The 18,672-nt window shown below is 39.0% G+C and overlaps 1 protein-coding gene across 3 annotated transcripts in view; it reads left to right on the top strand.

The window, feature by feature from the left end:
* The window catches only part of FGFRL1 (fibroblast growth factor receptor like 1), a 134,512-nt gene that overhangs the window by 334 nt on the left and 115,506 nt on the right, over positions 1–18,672 (top strand). The window contains exons 1-2 of one of the 3 annotated variants that reach the window (XM_075261160.1): positions 4,538–4,694; positions 5,865–5,956. In XM_075261160.1, coding sequence (XP_075117261.1) covers positions 5,896–5,956 — 61 coding nt within the window. In that variant the 5' untranslated portion in view covers positions 4,538–4,694; positions 5,865–5,895. Of the gene's footprint in view, positions 1–4,537; positions 4,695–4,718; positions 4,754–5,864; positions 5,957–18,672 lie in introns of those variants that run through there. The other 2 variants (XM_075261168.1, XM_075261155.1) reach the window with 2 other exon arrangements.

The raw sequence follows: 18,672 nt of genomic DNA, 5'->3' as shown, positions 1-18,672 counted from the left end.
GGTACAGAGCAAGACCTGTACACTGCCCCTTATGCCATGGAAAACACAGAAAATACCCCATAGGTGCAGAACAAGACCTGTACACTGCCCCTTATACCCTGCAAGGGCACAGAAAATGCCCTATACCCAGAAAATGTCCCATAGGTGCAGAACAAGACCTGTACACTGCCCCTTATACTATGGAAAACACAGAAAATACCCTATACCCAGAAAATGCCCCATAGGTGCAGAACAAGACCTGTACATTGTCCCTTATACAATGGAAGGGTACAGAAAATGCCCTTTACTCAGAAAATGTCCCATAGGTGCAGAACAAGACCTGTACACTGCCCCTTATACTATGGAAAACACAGAAAATACCCTATACCCAGAAAATGCCCCATAGGTGCAGAACAAGACCTGTACATTGCCCCTTATACAATGGAAGGGTACAGAAAATGCCCTTTACTCAGAAAATGTCCCATAGGTGCAGAACAAGACCTGTACACTGCCCCTTATACTATGGAAAACACAGAAAATACCCTATACCCAGAAAATGCCCCATAGGTGCAGAACAAGACCTGTACATTGTCCCTTATACAATGGAAGGGTACAGAAAATGCCCTTTACTCAGAAAATGTCCCATAGGTGCAGAACAAGACCTGTACACTGCCCCTTATACTATGGAAAACACAGAAAATACCCTATACCCAGAAAATGCCCCATAGGTGCAGAACAAGACCTGTACATTGCCCCTTATACAATGGAAGGGTACAGAAAATGCCCTTTACTCAGAAAATGTCCCATAGGTGCAGAACAAGACCTGTACACTGCCCCTTATACTATGGAAAACACAGAAAATACCCTATACCCAGAAAATGCCCCATAGGTGCAGAACAAGACCTGTACATTGCCCCTTATACAATGGAAGGGTACAGAAAATGCCCTTTACCCAGAAAATGCCATATAGTTGCAGAACAAGACCTATACACTGACCCTTATACCCAGCAAGGGCACATAAAATGCCCTATACCAAAAAAAATGCCCCATAGGTGCAGAACAAGACCTGTACACTGCCCCTTATACCATGGAAGGGCATAGAAAATACCCCATAGGTGCAGAGCATGACCTGTACACAGCTCCTTACAACCTGGAAGAGCACAGAAAATAACATATAACCCAGAAAATGCCCCATAAAGGTAGGACCAACCTAAATACTAATCCTTATAGCACAGAAGAGCACAGAAAATACCATATAACCCATGGAATAGTCCATATGACAGCAATATATAGTGCTATATAACCTATATAACATCCTATAGCAATAACCACTAATCCATATATTGCCATATAACCCATCGAATACACCATAAGAAAATACACTAAACTATTCAGTACTATACAACTTATATAGTATACCAAAAGTATAATCATATAATACCAATATTCTATATGGATAACCAAGAACCCATAGAATGCCCCATAAGAACAGCATGTAAAATATTAAAGTTTGGAAGAATAAACATTTACCCATAAAGTTCTATATAACCCATGTATAATCTCTTATAAGTATAACCACTAACGTATAAAATTACCCATACAACGCCTTCTGAGTCATATGCCCTAATAACCACTAACCCATATAGTACCATGTGACCAATATGATATACCATGAGAATAACCAGCGACCCATAAAATGCCATATAACCCATAGAATGCCTCATAAGAATTACCACTTAGCAATACATTACCTCTTAAGCACTCTGACATCTCATAGGAATAACCACTGCTCTATGATCTACCCCATAAACGTCACCACTAACCCGTACAGTGTTTACATCCCGTAGAATATCCCATAAGAATAGGTATAGCCCATATGCACAACCACTCACCAACACAGTGCTCTATAACTCACAGGAACAGCAGATAACCCATAGAATATTCTATAGGAACAGCATGTAGCTCATATACAGCCCCCTTAGAACAGCTACTAAATTACAAAATATCCTGTAAGAACAGCATGTAGCCTATGAAGTAGAGCATCACCTATAGCAGCTGCGAGACCATAAAGTGCCCTAGAGTCCTCGTAAGAATGGTCATCATACAATACTGAAACTTACTAACTTCTATAGTGAACCCACAGTAACCTATAGAAGGGATACTAATCATTAAAATCACCTACATAAAACTATACAAGGGTTACTAATCATTAAAATGCACTTACAGGAACCTATAGAAGGGTTACTAATCATTAGGGTGCACCTACAGGAATATATAGAAAAGTTGCTAATCCCAAGAGAACACGTACAATAACCTATTGAAAAATTACTAACCTTAGAGTGCACCCATAGGAACTGATATAACATAGTCACTAACCATTAGAGTGCACCTACATTAACCTATAGAAGTTACTAACCATTAGAGAGCACCTACAGTAACCTATAGGTGAGTTACTGAACCCAAGAATACACATACAGTAGCCTATAGAAGAAATACACTGAAGTGTCCTGCAGGAACCTATAGAAGAGTGACTAACTATTACAGTGCACCCACAGTAACCTATAGAAGTTACTAAGCATTAAAGTCCACCTACAGTAACCTATAGGAGAGCTAGAAAGAAGTAGATGGTTCCTACAGTATCCTATAGAAGTATCCCCTAGAGTGCACCCACAGTAACATAAAGAAGAGTTAGTAAACATTAGAGTATAGAAGAAATAGTAATAATTAGAGTGCACCTACAGTTACCTATAGAATAGTTAATAACCATTAGAGTGCACCTACAGTTACCTATAGAATAGTTAATAACCATTAGAGTGTACCTACAGTCACCTATAGAAGAGTTAATAACCATTAGTCTACCTACAGTTACCTATAGAAGAGTTAATAACCATTAGAGTGCACCTACAGTTACCTATAGAATAGTTAATAACCATTAGAGTGTACCTACAGTCACCTATAGAAGAGTTAATAACCATTAGAGTCTACCTACAGTTACCTATAGAAGAGTTAATAACCATTAGAGTGCACCTACAGTCACCTATAGAAGAGTTAATAACCATTAGAGTCTACCTACAGTTACCTATAGAAGAGTTAATAACCATTAGAGTGCACCTACAGTCACCTATAGAAGAGTTAATAACCATTAGAGTCTACCTACAGTTACCTATAGCAGAGTTAATAACCATTAGAGTGCACCTACAGTCACCTATAGAAGAGTTAATAACCATTAGAGTGCACCTACAGTCACCTATAGAAGAGTTAATAACCATTAGAGAGCACCTACAGTTACCTATAGAAGAGTTAATAACCATTAGAGTGCACCTACAGTTACCTATAGAAGAGTTAATAACCATTAGAGTGTACCTACAGTCACCTATAGAAGAGTTAATAACCATTAGAGTGCACCTATAGTTACCTATAGAAGAGTTAATAACCATTACAGTGTACCTACAGTCACCTATAGAAGAGTGAATAACCATTAGAGTGCACCTATAGTCACCTATAGAAGAGTTAATAACCATTAGAGTGCACCTACAGTCACCTATAGAAGAGTTAACCATTAGAGTGCACCTACAGTTACATATAGAAGAATTAACAATTAGAGTGCACCTACATTAACCGATAGAAGAATTAGTAACCATTAGCGTACACCTACAGCAACCTATAGAACAGCTACTAACCCCTAGAGTGCACCTACTGTCACCTATAGAACATCTACTAACCCCTAGAGTGCACCTACTGTCACCTATAGAACAGCTACTAACCCCTAGAGTGCACCTACTGTCACCTATAGAACAGCTACTAACCCCTAGAGTGCACCTACTGTAACCTATAGAACAGGTACTAACCCCTAGAGTGCACCTACTGTAACCTATAGAACAGGTACTAACTCCTATAGTTCACCTACAATGACCTATAGAAGAGTGCTGTATATTATCACCAGTATATGTTGTCTGGAGTAAATTCAGGCCCCTAATCTCAGATGTGCCAATCTATATACCACTATAACTGTATACAGGTAGTCTTGTCTACTATTATCAGGTATCTTAAAGGGATAGATTGGCTCATTTAAAGGGCCGCACGCTGTCACCTCAGGACCTCACTCGATTTCTTAAAATAAGTCCTCCTTGGCCTATAAATTGCTTTTATTTACTTTAAACCTCCCGGAATTTGATATTTTGACTAAGAATCGGTCGGCAGCGCGGTACACAAGTGCCCTGTGTTCACCAGGAGTCTCCCGGGCTGTGACCACTGAATGCAGCTTTTCATCATCGCCCATCAATGTGACTGCACAGTATAGGAAGTGGAGACGTATAGAGCACGTGGCGCTATAACTACAGCAGAGGATTAACCCCTTAGGCACCAGGCTGGTTTGGTGTTTCTTTTTGGCTGAGGAGGGGTTAAGAGAGCCCCCCTCCTCTTTTTGGTAAATTTGTCCTCCAGATTGTAGGTGTAATTATTTCACTTGTTGGAATCAGTAGGAGGATTGTTGTGTGTCCCCGGGGTGGGAAGTGTTTACAAGAGCCAGGAATCCTGACACAGTGCAGAGAGTGAGAGTCGTGTACAACTAGTGCGCCCCTCTGGGCTGTGTGTGCAACACCCTCTGACACGCGCCTCCTAACATTAAGTGTGTTGTCACATAGCAATACCCCCGGGGGGCAGAAGGACTGGAGGACTGTATACTATTGTATATCTTTAGTTCTCCGAAGCAACCAGTAAGATTTCAGCGTTCCCTTTTTCAAGGAATATTTGAAGTTATTGCGATATTTAGATTGTAAGCTCTTGGGTCTGAGGATATCAGCCTTTCTGAATCAGTCTATCTATCTATCTATCTATCTATCTATCTATCTATCTATCTATCTATCTATTGTATTTATCTATTGTATCTATTTACACTATTTATTGTATCTATCTGTCTAGTCTATCTCTCTATTGTATCTTTTTATCTGTCCGTCTGGCTATCCATCTATCTACTCTATCTATATATTCTATCTATCTATCTATCTATCTATCTATCTATCTATCTATCTCCTATCTATCTATCTATCTATCTATCTATCTCCTATCTATCTATCTATCTATCTATCTATCTATCTATCTATCTATCATCTATCTATCTCTTATCTATCTATCTATCTATCTATCTATCTATCTCCTATCTATCTATCTATCTATCTATCTATCTATCTATCTTTCTTTCTATCTATCTATCTATCTATCTATCTATCTATCTATCTATCTCCTATCTATCTATCTATCTATCTATCTATCTATCTATCTATCTATCTATCTCCTATCTATCTATCTATCTATCTATCTATCTATCTATCTATCTATCTATCTATCTAACGATCTATCTATCTATCTATCTATCTATCTATCTATCTATCTATCTAACGATCTATCTATCTATCTATCTATCTATCTATCTATCTATCTATCTCCTATCTATCTATCTATCTATCTATCTATCTCCTATCTATCTATCTATCTATCTATCTATCTATCTATCTATCTAACGATCTATCTATCTAGTTGTTTGGATTGCAAGCTCTTGGGGCCAGAGTTACTGTACTTACAATTTTTTTTCTTTCCTTGCAATTTCTATAGTAGATTTTACCAATGTCGCATTGTCCATGATGACGCGGTGTAGATTATTCTATAAATTCTGGACCCCATTTGTTTTCTATCATCTCAGGTCTTTTCAGGTTATTTTCTAGATCTTACAAATGTTAAACTAATTTCAGATGAACATTGAATTCTATTATGTTTTTTATGAAGATAAATATTTTTGGATATGAGATTTGTTCTCTTTGAAGGATTGTACTGGATGGTATTGAATTCAGATGTTTAATTTTTTTTTTTTTTTATATGTTATATTTTAGGTATTTTCAAGGCTTTAAACAGCGCCCCATCATGGAATTCCAATTGGCTTTTCTTATTGTTGGACTAATTTCATTGTGCGACTCTGCGAGAGGTAAGACTGATGGTGGTAAATACGTATGGGAACTAGAAATAATGGGAGGAGCTCTCAACAACCAATCAGATCACAGATTTAGTTTTTACCGTTTATGGCTGAGAATATTAAAGCTGTGTTCTGATTGGTCGCTGTAGGGAACGCCTACATTTTAGTGTGTTGGTAGGTTTCTTATGGTAACCTGTAGACAGATGTGGGCAACAAGCCAAGTTTTGAAGCTGTTTTCCTGCTTTTGATACAAGTATTTGTGAGACTTTTTGGATTTAGGGGATGAGTTTTGTTCTTTGTTCTTTGTATAAGCTTCAGTAAATCCTATGGTGGAGTCACTTGTGGGGTGTGGGATATTTGCCTAAAATCCCACACCTCCTGATGTTGTATGTGAATCAATATGCGTTGCGATATTGCCTGGGTATTGTTGATGAGATTTTTGTGTCTTAATTGATATTGTTTACAAATTTGGAAAATTTGGGTCATTGTACAACCAAATCTTCCGCTGTCCAGCATTAAGGCGACCATACACATTAGATGGATGTCAGATGAACCCTCCGATTTTGGCCCCGCCATATAATGCATATAAAAGTGTCTCGACTCTTCCCCCTCGGTAGATGTTGGGGCGAAAGAAAGATCAGACATTTTGGATTTCAACATTCCCCATCCTTTGCTGTCACGGCCATTTCCAGAGGGGTTTGGCAGTGATTTTTTTTGGCCCACGAAACTCACCATGCATGTGTATGGGGGACTAGCTGTTGGACAAAAAATCGGACCACGTCTCTCTTAGCGCCGATTCAGACGACCGTCTTCCTTGGTCATGATCTGTGATAAAATAGAGCGTAAATTTTTTATGGCTCGGACTGTCAGGTCTGTTTCACTCATTCAGGTGAAAAAAATGGATCCGTTAAACGCACGTCGGAGTCTCGACTCATTCGTGTGACTGGAGTGTAAGGAGTATGGACTCTCTGAGGGACCTATGGACCTTTAAGTAAATGTTGGCTTAAAAGGGGCCTCCAGACATTAAAAAACCCACAAATTGTCACTAGGAAATTGTCCTTAGCTGGTCTCATTATATGTATGGCCCTTTAAATGGGTCTTTAACCCATGAACAGCCACCAGGGCTTAAAGACAATGACGCAGCTCCACTAATGGATGTATCAGAAGAAGTCTTAATCCCCTTTTTGTTTTTCTTGGGTAAGGCAAACAAACCATCTTGTCATTGCCCTAAGTGTGAATAGTGACGGCTCCTGTGGTGTGGCACCTTTGTTATCACTACCAGAGGATAATGGCAGCTGCTTAAGAGATCACTTGGTTATCTTGGAGGAAGCCGGACACTAAATGTTTTACGACCTTTTAAGAAATTGTCAGGCTGGGAATAGATTTAGTGATGTGTAATGGCGGCTCCTATGTAATACTACCTGGGGGGAGGAAATTCTGAATTCTCTGGTTGTATATGGGACATTTACCTCAGACTTTGTGAGGCCTGTGTCGCATAGTTAGGACTGCCAAGAATAGTGGCCATGACAAGCTACGTGGCCTTAGTTATCAAAACCTAACGGTAAAGCAGGCCTCGGTAAAGCAACCAGGCTTAGGCCTTCATTTCTGCTGACATTGGTTGCTTTGGGCAATAAGGCCGCTTGGGAAAGCTTTTTGGAAACCTACACAAGAACATAAGGGTCTATTCACACGTGGAAGTTTAGTTTCACAGATTTCCGCAACCGTCCCTTTTTTCTGAATAGGTTTACAGAAATCCATGTTTTTGCTGCCAAAACCAACCCCATTTAGATATCCGGAACGTGAGTTTCAGTCAGAAATTTGTGCCAGTTTTACGTGCCGTTGCAAAATTCTGTCAGTTGCTCCTCAGCCCCATTTTTCTTTGGAAAAGATGGGTTTTATACTATGGGATTTCTTTTATTCTTGTAATTTATGATTCTGAGACCGTCTGGTAATCCGGAATATTTGGTAATCCAGCGTGGATCAATTCCCAGATTAGTTTAATTTTATTATATGTTGATTTGTGGTATTTTCTGTCATGTTTTATACGCAACATTACCAAATCGAAGTAAAATCTTATAATCTGGCATTATAGGGACCGAACATGGAGTACTCTGGATTATCAGACGTCCATGTTAGACATAAGGATAGCATGTGAATAAATTGTACGCCACTGTCACTATTGTATAATCGGATTGTTGCTTTTTTATAGTTTGTTGTTTTTGGACAATTTTGAGATTAGAAGCCGGATTATCAGAAATTCTGGATTATCAATTGCCATATTAAAGTCTTTTGACTCCATGTAATAACTATATATATATATATGTTTCGGGATAATTTTAAGAATAGAAACCGGATTATCAGAAATTCTGGATTATCAATTGCCATATTAAAGTCTATTGACTCCATGTAATAACTATATATATATTATATATATAGTTTCTGGATAATTTTGAGAATAGATACCGGATTATCAGAAATTCTGGATTATTGACATATATTTGTATATGTGGTTTCTGAATAATTTTGAGTTTACACACTGGATTATGGGAGTTTTTGGATTATCAGTTGCCACATTAAAAGTATATTACTTGGGTGTAATATCTATATAAATTCTGGATAATATTATTGTTTATTTTTTTCACAAAATTTTTGGATTATCATTTGCCATATTAAAGGTTTTTGACTCCATGTAATATCTATGTATATTTTTTTTTTCTGGATAATTTTGAGATTACATACTGGATTATCAAATATTCTGGATTATCAATCGCCAGATTAAAATCTTTTGACTTTATGTAATATCTGCGTATGTTGTTTCTGAATAATTTTGAGGTTAGACACTGGATTATGGGAGTTTCTGGATTATCGATTGCCATGTTAAAAGTATTTCACGCCATGTAATATCTATATAGGTAGTTTCTGGATCATTTTGAGGTTAGTTATTGGATGACAGGGATTTCTGGATTATCATTTGCCAGATTAAACGCTTTTGACTCCATGTAATATTAATAAAGATCGTTTTTGGATCATTTTGAGGTTAAATCACTGGATTATCGGAATTTCTGGATTATCCGTCGCCATATCAAAGTCTTTTGACTCCATCTGCATATGTTGTTTCTGGATAATTTTGAGGTTAGACAGTGGATTATGGGAATTTCTGGATTATCCATCGCCAGATTAAAGACTTTTGACTCCATGTAATATCTATACTTGGTATTTGTTAACAGATTATATCCTCTTGTCGGATTCCGCTCCTTCCCCCGCCCCCACTTTTGGCTTCTTTACAACCTGTACTTGATCTTTTAACGGTGCGGTTCACTTAGTGAAGCGTACAAAAGTGTGAAACTGCACAGATTGCTGCGAGAACAAAGCCGGAGACTGGGGGGGGGGGAGGCAGAAAAACACTCGGCACATCTGGCTTAATTTTCGTGTTATGTTTTAGTCCTGAAAATTTCTCCATAATTTGTAATTCATTTCCTGATCTGCGAGTTCTCAATGAAGGCGTTATGCCGGCCGGCGCTGGAATCCGCAGGAAACCGTGTTGTTCTAAGCTGGTTCACAGCTATACACTTTATGGAACAGGTGTCGGGTGCCCTGGGCACAGCAGCTGCTGGTGCACTATATCTCCCGTAGCTCCATGCAGCGAGAATGCAACCCAGGGCTTTCCGCATTGTAACAGGGACATTGTTGTGCACGGAAGTACCTGGTACAGTAGTAATGTGACTTTGGCTGGGGATGGCGCTCACAAAGGAGCTTTTGTTGGGTCGACCTAACCTAGAATTTATTCTGGGAGCTGCTGTTTAATTTTTTATTTTTTATTTTTGCGAAATATTTTTAAAATATTTAGGTTGACAGTATAAGCGGGGGGGGGGGGGGGGGGGGCTCCGCAGCAGCTGGTGCTTTGCAATTGAAGGCGGATCACAATATAGATGTAGCAGAGCCGAGTTAGACAGATTCCTCTCTCGTGTAGCGGGGCTGAATTTGTCATGGATGGCATAGTCTGTAAAGGAATTTTAATACCAATGTAGCAGAGCTGTATTTGTTACCGATAAAGTAAGATTTAGTTGTAGCTGAGCTGAATGTGCAGAATATAGAATATTTTTAGGAAAGGTAATATCAGTCCTATGCAAAACCACACAGACGTCATAGGTTGTATCAAAAGAAATATTCAGGTCTTCTCAGTCACATAGACCATGTAGCAGAGCTGAATTTGTCAGAGATGATTTTATATTTTGTAAGGGACTATAATATAGATGCAGCAGGGCTGAAATTGTCTCAGGACCCAAATACAGAGGTAGCAGAGCTGAGTTTGTCATTTAGCCAAATGTTGCATAATTTTTTTCCTGGTATTTTATTTTTTCATTTTTTTTATTTTATTTTTTATTTTTTTTGCATGTTTTTAAACCTATTTTTGTGACCAAATAAAAATTTCCTACCGGCTAACGTTCCGATCGTTATTCAGCATTGGAACGATTTCCCCGCTAACGTCTTCCACGGAAACTATTTTTAGAATTTTCCAAAATTAGGAAAATAAAGTGGGTTTTATTAATAGGAATCGGTCAGAAGTTTTCTGTCATTAAAGCTTTAAAGTCTTTGCTCTGGGCTAGTAAATATAGAGTTGTCGGCCATAATCACAGGCGGCTGACCCCAGGCGGTGTGGAGTGCGGTCGGAAGGACTGTTATTTCGTTGTGCTCTGTTTATTCTGGATCCAAACCCTTTTACGGATGACTTGCCCTTTGGTCGTACAAAGGGAACGTTATTGTTTTTCTTTTCTTTTTTTATTATTTTTTTTGGGTTGTTTAATTTGTATTCGTATAAAATCATTCAATTTAACCATTTGTTTTTGCCACTTTATTATAATGGCCACCTATGGATCTGCCTCAGTACTTGTAACTGTGCACTCCTTGTTTTCGGCATTGCTGGTTGCCCCTCTCCCTCGGGATTTTATTATATACCCTATATGTCTGTGATGGCAAAAAAACATGGCTGCTTTCTTACAAAACAGGTCTACCATTCACAATTGGGCTGAGCTGTAATACCAGACACAACCTGCGAACAGGCGTGGTGCTGTTTCTCAAAGAAAGGAGCCATGTTTGTTTTATTGCATGGATTTCTGCCCACACTCCAAAGAGATACTGATAGGGAAATGTAGATTGTGAATGCTATCTGGGATAGTGACTGACAATGTCTGTAAAGCGCTGCCGGATATACAAGTAATCTAAATAACTTAATAAATACTGGGCAGCCCCTTTAATTTGGGAGTTGTCCTGGTGATCACCTGAGATCACCTCTATCTGTATTGACTAGACACTTTCCCTGCAGCGGCCACTACAGGTCAACTTTAGTATTGCATGTGCTCATTCCAAAAAGTGGATAAACCGAGTGCCTGTGAAGCGAGTCTTTAAAGGGATCCTAAATGGGGTCCCGAAAGCAAAGGCAAACTATTAGAGGGTATTAAAAGGGGTATCAAGATGAAAGAACTCAATTAGCTGGACGACTGAGCTTTTGTAATGCACTTGGAGCAAGGATGCAGTAAAATGGTCCTGTTGCTTTGGGTGTGAATGGAGAAGTCATGGAGTTCTGTGCCATGGAGCTTGCACTCTGTAGTGCTCCCCATATGACGGATGTGTTGTGACATGAGCTGTACAATGTCAGCCATAATTACAGCTTTCTTAGTGGGTGGCGGAAAGTTCTAAAGTAGAATTTCTGAGAATGCCGGCGTACCCAGTAAGCAGTGTTGATCCAGTAGATTAGTGATGCTTCTGTTCTGGGTAATTCACTGCTATTGGAGGAAGATTTGGGTCTGTTTACATTGATGTGAGCGCGGGCCGCAGGGTCGGTGACATCGGATATATATAAGACGTTCTGTTCCAGAGACTTCATAATCTGTTATAACCTGGCTCCTAACATTCTCTTCAGTGGCCGGCCAAAGCCGTGAGGTCACCATGTATTTATCCTGATCTTACTGTCACACAAGAGATAAGATCACTGATATTAAGATATTACAGAAGATCAGATTTAAGAGTCCTCAAATGTAGAGGTTTTAGTTTTTGTTTTTTTTTAAAATATGGATCATTTATTTGTTGCTTTATCTATTAGTAGATTATATTTATCTATCCATATCTCTCTATCTACAGTAACTACAGTGTATATAATATCTATGTACAATCTATCTATCTATCTCCTATCTATCTATCTATCTATCTATCTATCGATCTCCTATCTATCTATCTATCTATCTATCTATCTATCTATCTATCTTTTATCTATCTATCTATCTATCTATCTATCTATCTATCTATCTATCTTCTATCTATCTATCTATCTATCTCCTATCTATCTATCTATCTATCTATCTATCTATCTTTTATCTATCTATCTATCTATCTATCTATCTATCTATCTATCTGTCTGTCTGTCTGTCTATCTATCTCCTATCTGTGTATCATCTATAGCTATTTATCTCCATCTGTCTGTCTATCTATCATCTATCTATCTATCTATCTATCTATCTATCTATCTATCATCTATCTATCTCCTATCTATCTATCTATCTATCTATCTATCTATCTATCTATCTCCTATCTATCTATCATCTATCTATCTATCTATCTATCTATCTCCTATCTATCTATCTATCTATCTATCTATCTATCTATCTATCTATCTATCTATCTATCATCTGTCTGTCTATCTATCTCCTATCTAATATCTATCTATCTATCTATCTATCTATCTATCTATGTCCTATCTATCTATCTATCTATCTATCTATCTATCTATCTATCTATCCGAATATATATCTCTGTCTCTCCATATATAACTAACAATCAATGAGTCTAACTTTCCACCTTTCCATCTGTCCACTTACTTGTATCCATTTACACATATTTGTCTACCCCTGTCTATCTATCTATCTATCTATCTATCTATCTATCTATCTATCTGTTTGTCTTTCTCTTTCTTGGAACTTGGTCGCCTCTTGGGGCTAGCAGCCATCTTGTTAGGTTCCTGTGATGCCACATTTTTTTGGATTTTCGGTATCTATCTATCTATCTATCTATCTATCTATCTATCTATCTATCTATCTATCTATCTATCTATCTATCCTTCTTTCTCTTCCTTCTCTTGATTCTCAAGCATATAGTGACCTTACTACAGTGACCCATAGGCATTTAGATATATGTTCACACTGTTATGCTCTATGGGGTGGCGAGAATATTCTGCATATCCTTGAGACATTGATAGCATGTGTTGGGGTGATCTGTGTCCTCCCATAGGACATCCCTGATGCTATCTTCTGACAGTGATATTGTAAAGGCGGAGGTACTCTTTAAGCTTTGTGCCTCTTGTCTTCTTCTGCCCCCGTTCATCCAAGCCTACATCTAAGACTACCCTGAGATATCAGACAGCCAAGGTTCTGGAAGACGCAGTCTATCGGTATTATAGATCAGGGCCATACAGATCCTTGTAGCTGATGTACCAGTAACTTTTTGGGTTATATCACCTGACCCCTGAGAACCTGGTTCTTGGAGAAGCCAAGTAGTCTTTGTCCATTCTAAGTTGTCCATCTCTGTCTTTGCGTCTTTACTCGTATCTACGAGTCACAGTAATACACCTGGCAGAAAATTCTTAGAAAACTTTCTTGTTCCAAACACCCTCTTAATCTCCGCCATGTAATAATGCCGTTATGTTTTATAAATCTATATTTCATTACCTTTTAAGACTCCGCTTGTAACTCGGCCCTCAAACCTGTCGAAAGAAATAAAAACACGTCTGGGTTTCTTAATTTGGAAAAGTCTGCCATCTTTCCCCCTGTGTTTATTAAGAGTGGGTTTCGATGGAGATGTTTAGTTTTCCAGAGACAAGAAAAACCTGTGAGGCTGTAAAGGGATTTGTAATGGGGGCAGATTAAAACAGCCGTTAATTGGGCAGTCATTTGGGGCGAGACGTTGCGTACGAGGTCTTCACGAAAATGGCCCTTTATAATAATACTGTAATATTCATTATTTTTATTATTTCTGGAAGTGCATTCGGGGAATCTGTCAGATGATATTTTCCTCCTCTAATGAAGTTGCAAAATTTCCGTAGTGACTTTTTTCTTTCCAAATTGTTTAAAAATTATCTTTAAAAAGAAAAAAACGAAACTCCAAAACCTTTCTGTTCCGTACTTTGTGTCCAGTACTGTCTATATCGTTGTCATCTCAAGTCAGGTTTTAAAGGGAAAGTGTTGCCGGGAAATGACCTATTTTTTAATAATTTGTGACATATGGTCTCCAGGAGATAGGTCATGGGCCATAGACACAAACAGGAAGTCTCAGCACATTTTTTGGCTTAGTGGCCAGAGTCAGACCTGCAGGGTTTTTAGATTTTTTTTTTTCTTAATATAGATAACACAATTTTTTTTTACAAATTTTCCAACCTAACGTAGGTACGTCACCACTACACTGGATGCATAACAACTTTCTACAATATGTGATGTAGAGCTGTTTCGTTCCTTATTTGCAGTACCTGTACCATGGACTCCTCAATATTTTCGGCAATGAAGGAAAGATGCAATGGGTTTAAAGCTGCCCATACACATGAAATAAAAGTTGGTCACCATGGGCAAAACTGACCCTCTGCTTGGCCAGTTCAGCAAGGCTACTTGCTGATGGAATCATTTGTATGAACAATCCCATGGAAAACTGGTTGTCCAGAGTGTGGCCTATCATTATTATATCTGTATGGCCGGCTTCACAGGGTGTAGCGCGCCCCCTCTTTAGACACGTATACACGCGCTTCAAAACAGAGTCCATTGATTTCAATGGGTGCCGATATACGCGCGCTACCCATTGAAATCAATCGGAGGTTTTTTTACCTATTGATTTCAATGGGTAGCGCGCGTATGTCGGCACCCATTGAAATCATTGGGATCTGTTTTAAAGCGCCGCACTCGGTCACATGTATACGTGTCTAAAGGAGCAGCGCGCTACACCGTGTGAAGGCACCCTAAGACGTTGGTGGCCAAACTGAAGATTCTGAAGACCAGTTCTTAAGATCTTCCAAGAGTACATGTTTTCTCTGCTACCTGGATGGTGCACAGTTGTATAAACACATAGTACAGATTATGGGATTTATGAAGAACATTTTTAAACTTGGATCTTTCGAGAAAGTTATTTATCCAAGAAAGAAAATTCCACCACTTTCGTGACTTAGGCATCGGAGGATCAGATAAGTGTCTCTCCCCTCTCCCGGCCTCTAATTGGTATGTTCTTATCAGAGGTTTTCAGTCAATTATCCAGAGTTTGCAGGTTAATGGTGAACTGTGTGTTATGCTGGTATCCAAAAATATCTCCTCCATGACATCAGCTCAACTCCCGCCCGGTCAAAAAAAAAAAAATCTGACTACATCACTTGTGACATCAAGTAACCTCAGCACATGTTCTTCATCAAGTGAAAATCGACTACTGCCACTTTAAACGCTTCACTTCATCTGATGCCCGTGCATAACCTGATTTAGCTTATGTGGTACAGCACGGATTTCTTTTTGGTCTCTATGGTGTGCCAGTCCTGTATCGCGTTTCGAGGAGCCCGCACCAGCCTGCGTTTTGAAGTATGGACCAGGAGCTTAGAGAGTGTGACTCTCTGGAGCGAGATCAGACATGGCATTTAACAAGTTAATAGATGTCGTCTGACATTGTGTTCATTCACTTTTTTTTTGTTTTTTTATCCTCGTTCAGTTTTTTCCCCTCTTTTCCGAGTCAAATAAACATCAGCTGTACGGTGTTGCCGTGATTAAACAGTCGGCCCATTGTATCCCAGCAGAAACATATTATTCCTCCGTGCCGTGAATAACCAAAAATTTTCATTTCATCAAAGGATTTTCAATTATCAGAAGGAAATCTGGCCAGTTTCTGTAGGCTACGTCTTCCTTCCAGTGAGCGAACCTTTTTCTTTTTTATGCCTTTTTTTTCTCAAAAAATGGTAAATTAGGAACAGAAACTTTTTTTTTTACGAAAAAGGCTTATTCTGTTTTCTGTTCCTGCAGATATTTTTTTTCCCCTGCGTAACTCAAGAAGTCAAAGTGGTTTTCGTCTTGGCAGCCGTCTGAGTTATTTTCTCCCCCTTTCTAGACACCCCCCCCCCCCCAACCCTTCCTTCTTCCCATCTGGTAAATTTACTTCACAAGCGTTTGATGGAATTTGAGGTGTCGCATCACCAAAGGGTACACAGCAGAAAGTGCTGAAGCCCCCCTTCCCTAAAACTGCAATGACTTCTGGTGTTGGTTTTACGTCTCCGAGCTGATACTTGAGAATGAAAATGTACTGTTTGTAAAATAGTTTCCCGTTACCCGCAAATATGACTCCGCTCATATATTCTTGATGTTCTTTATGATGCCAGTAAAATTGCAGAGGGAATTTTGGCAAGCGTTGGGTCCTTACATGCTGAATCTATTTTTACTGTTTGTATTTTTTTTTCCCTCTCGGTCAGGTAAAAATGGTAGTCTTATACAAAAATAGTAGTTAGATTGGGTGGAGCGTACAATGCCTACCCTGCAGTTTATATATATATATATATATATATATATATATATATATAGTTTTTTATGGTGGGCTGGGCTGAAGGCGACAAAAGTATACAATATCCTATAGTTAAAGCTGCAGGGGAAGAGTGTGTTGATTTTGTGGAGGGCAGTGATCTGTTCTTTATGTGATATGGGACAGCATCTGTATGTTGGGGTTGTATCAGGAACAATGTATCCTTTAGTCAATAAAAGCATGGCATAAACAATTGTTGTAGGAGAGCTGTGCCCTGATTTTGATGAGGAAAGTGACCTGTTCACCAAAGCAAGCATATTAGTGAGCAAAGACATTCATTGTGGCAGGGTTGTCTTATTAAGCGGGCAGGTGGTTGATCAGATCATGGGAATGCTGATAGCAGCAGAAGAGGGATGTGATGATTGTGTGCAAGACAGTGACCGGTTCACTCATGGGAGTATGCTAGTAAAGACAGTGCAGCTGTAAAGGAGGACTAAGCAATTTAAAGCAAGAATAGGACATCCTGTATCCATTCAAATTATGGGATAGATGACAGCAGCAGAAGAAGAGTGTGATGATGTTGTGGGAGGCAGGGACCTGTTGCTCATGTGATTATGTTAGTAAAGGTAGTGGTGCTATAATAGGGTAGTATCCTATATTATAATCTGGCACAAGGCTAGAACATTCTGTAGCCATTCATTTCATATTTAAGACAGCAGCAGCAGAAGAGGAGTGCGATCTTGTGGGAGGCAGTCACTTTTCCTTTCATGTGACTATGGTATTAAGGATAGTAGTGACATGAAATGGTATGGACAGACAATAGGCATCGGAGCATAGGAATTTTGATAGCAGCTGAAGAGGAGTGTGATGATTTTGTGCACGGAAAGTGACCTGTGCACTTACATGAATTTATAAATGTAGAAACGGCTTCTTGTCCAGCTAGAATGACCATGTGGAATAGCGTAGCCCTGCTAGAAGCTATCATTACAGTCTAATAAAAGAAGACAATGGAGGGTAATTAAACCCATATTATGCCCACGCTTCTAATTTGTGCATGAATTAGTGTTGGTATTGCGGCCCAGCGTGAGTTTTATACCATGTTTGTTTTTGGAGCTGGTTTTGATTGAAGGAGACACAGTAGCTATAAACCAGTTGTGAGTGAATGGCCGACTACTGTATGTGTGAATTACTGAACGCTATCTCAGGGGCCTAATGGCTGTATTCATTGCTTGCCAGCCCCTGTCATTTCACTGACTCTCTCCTTTCTGCAGTGTGAATGCCTGAATGGATTTTGCTTTGGCAATTAAGCAACCCCTATTGTCCTGCCAGTCTCTGCCCTTTCCAGGGCATGATGGATTTATAAGGTTGCCACTTTATCATTCACAACATGCAACTCTCCTGCTTATGTTAACTGTTTTCCATAACTCCAAATTGCAGTTCATGTCATTTTGTAACTTTTTTAAATAAACAAACATTTATACTACGTGAGAACACAGTGACTGCACCAGCAGAATAGTGAGTGCAGCTCTGGAGTATAATACAGGATGTAACTCAGGATCAGTACAGGATAAGTAATGTAATGTATGTACATAGTGACTGCACCAGCAGAATAGTGAGTGCAGCTCTGGAGTATAATACAGGATGTAACTCAGGATCAGTACAGGATAAATAATGTAATATATGTACACAGTGACTGCAACAGCAGAATAGTGAGTGCAGCTCTGGAGTATAATACAGGATGTAACTCAGGATCAGTACAGGATAAGTAATGTAATGTATGTACATAGTGACTGCACCAGCAGAATAGTGAGTGCAGCTCTGGAGTATAATACAGGATGTAACTCAGGATCAGTACAGGATAAATAATGTAATATATGTACACAGTGACTGCAACAGCAGAATAGTGAGTGCAGCTCTGGAGTATAATACAGGATGTAACTCAGTATCAGTACAGGATAAGTAATGTAATGTATGTACACAGTGACTGCACCAGCAGAATAGTGAGTGCAGCTCTGGAGTATAATACAGGATGTAACTCAGTATCAGTACAGGATAAGTAATGTAATGTATGTACACAGTGACTGCACCAGCAGAATAGTGAGTGCAGCTCTGGAGTATAATACAGGATGTAACTCAGGATCAGTACAGGATAAATAATGTAATATATGTACACAGTGACTGCAACAGCAGAATAGTGAGTGCAGCTC

Source organism: Leptodactylus fuscus, chromosome 1 (genome assembly GCF_031893055.1).
Source record: "Leptodactylus fuscus isolate aLepFus1 chromosome 1, aLepFus1.hap2, whole genome shotgun sequence".
NCBI classification, from domain to species: domain Eukaryota; kingdom Metazoa; phylum Chordata; class Amphibia; order Anura; family Leptodactylidae; genus Leptodactylus; species Leptodactylus fuscus.
The sequence above is the reverse complement of the archived record's forward strand: the minus strand, read 5'-3'. Positions and strand labels throughout refer to the sequence as shown.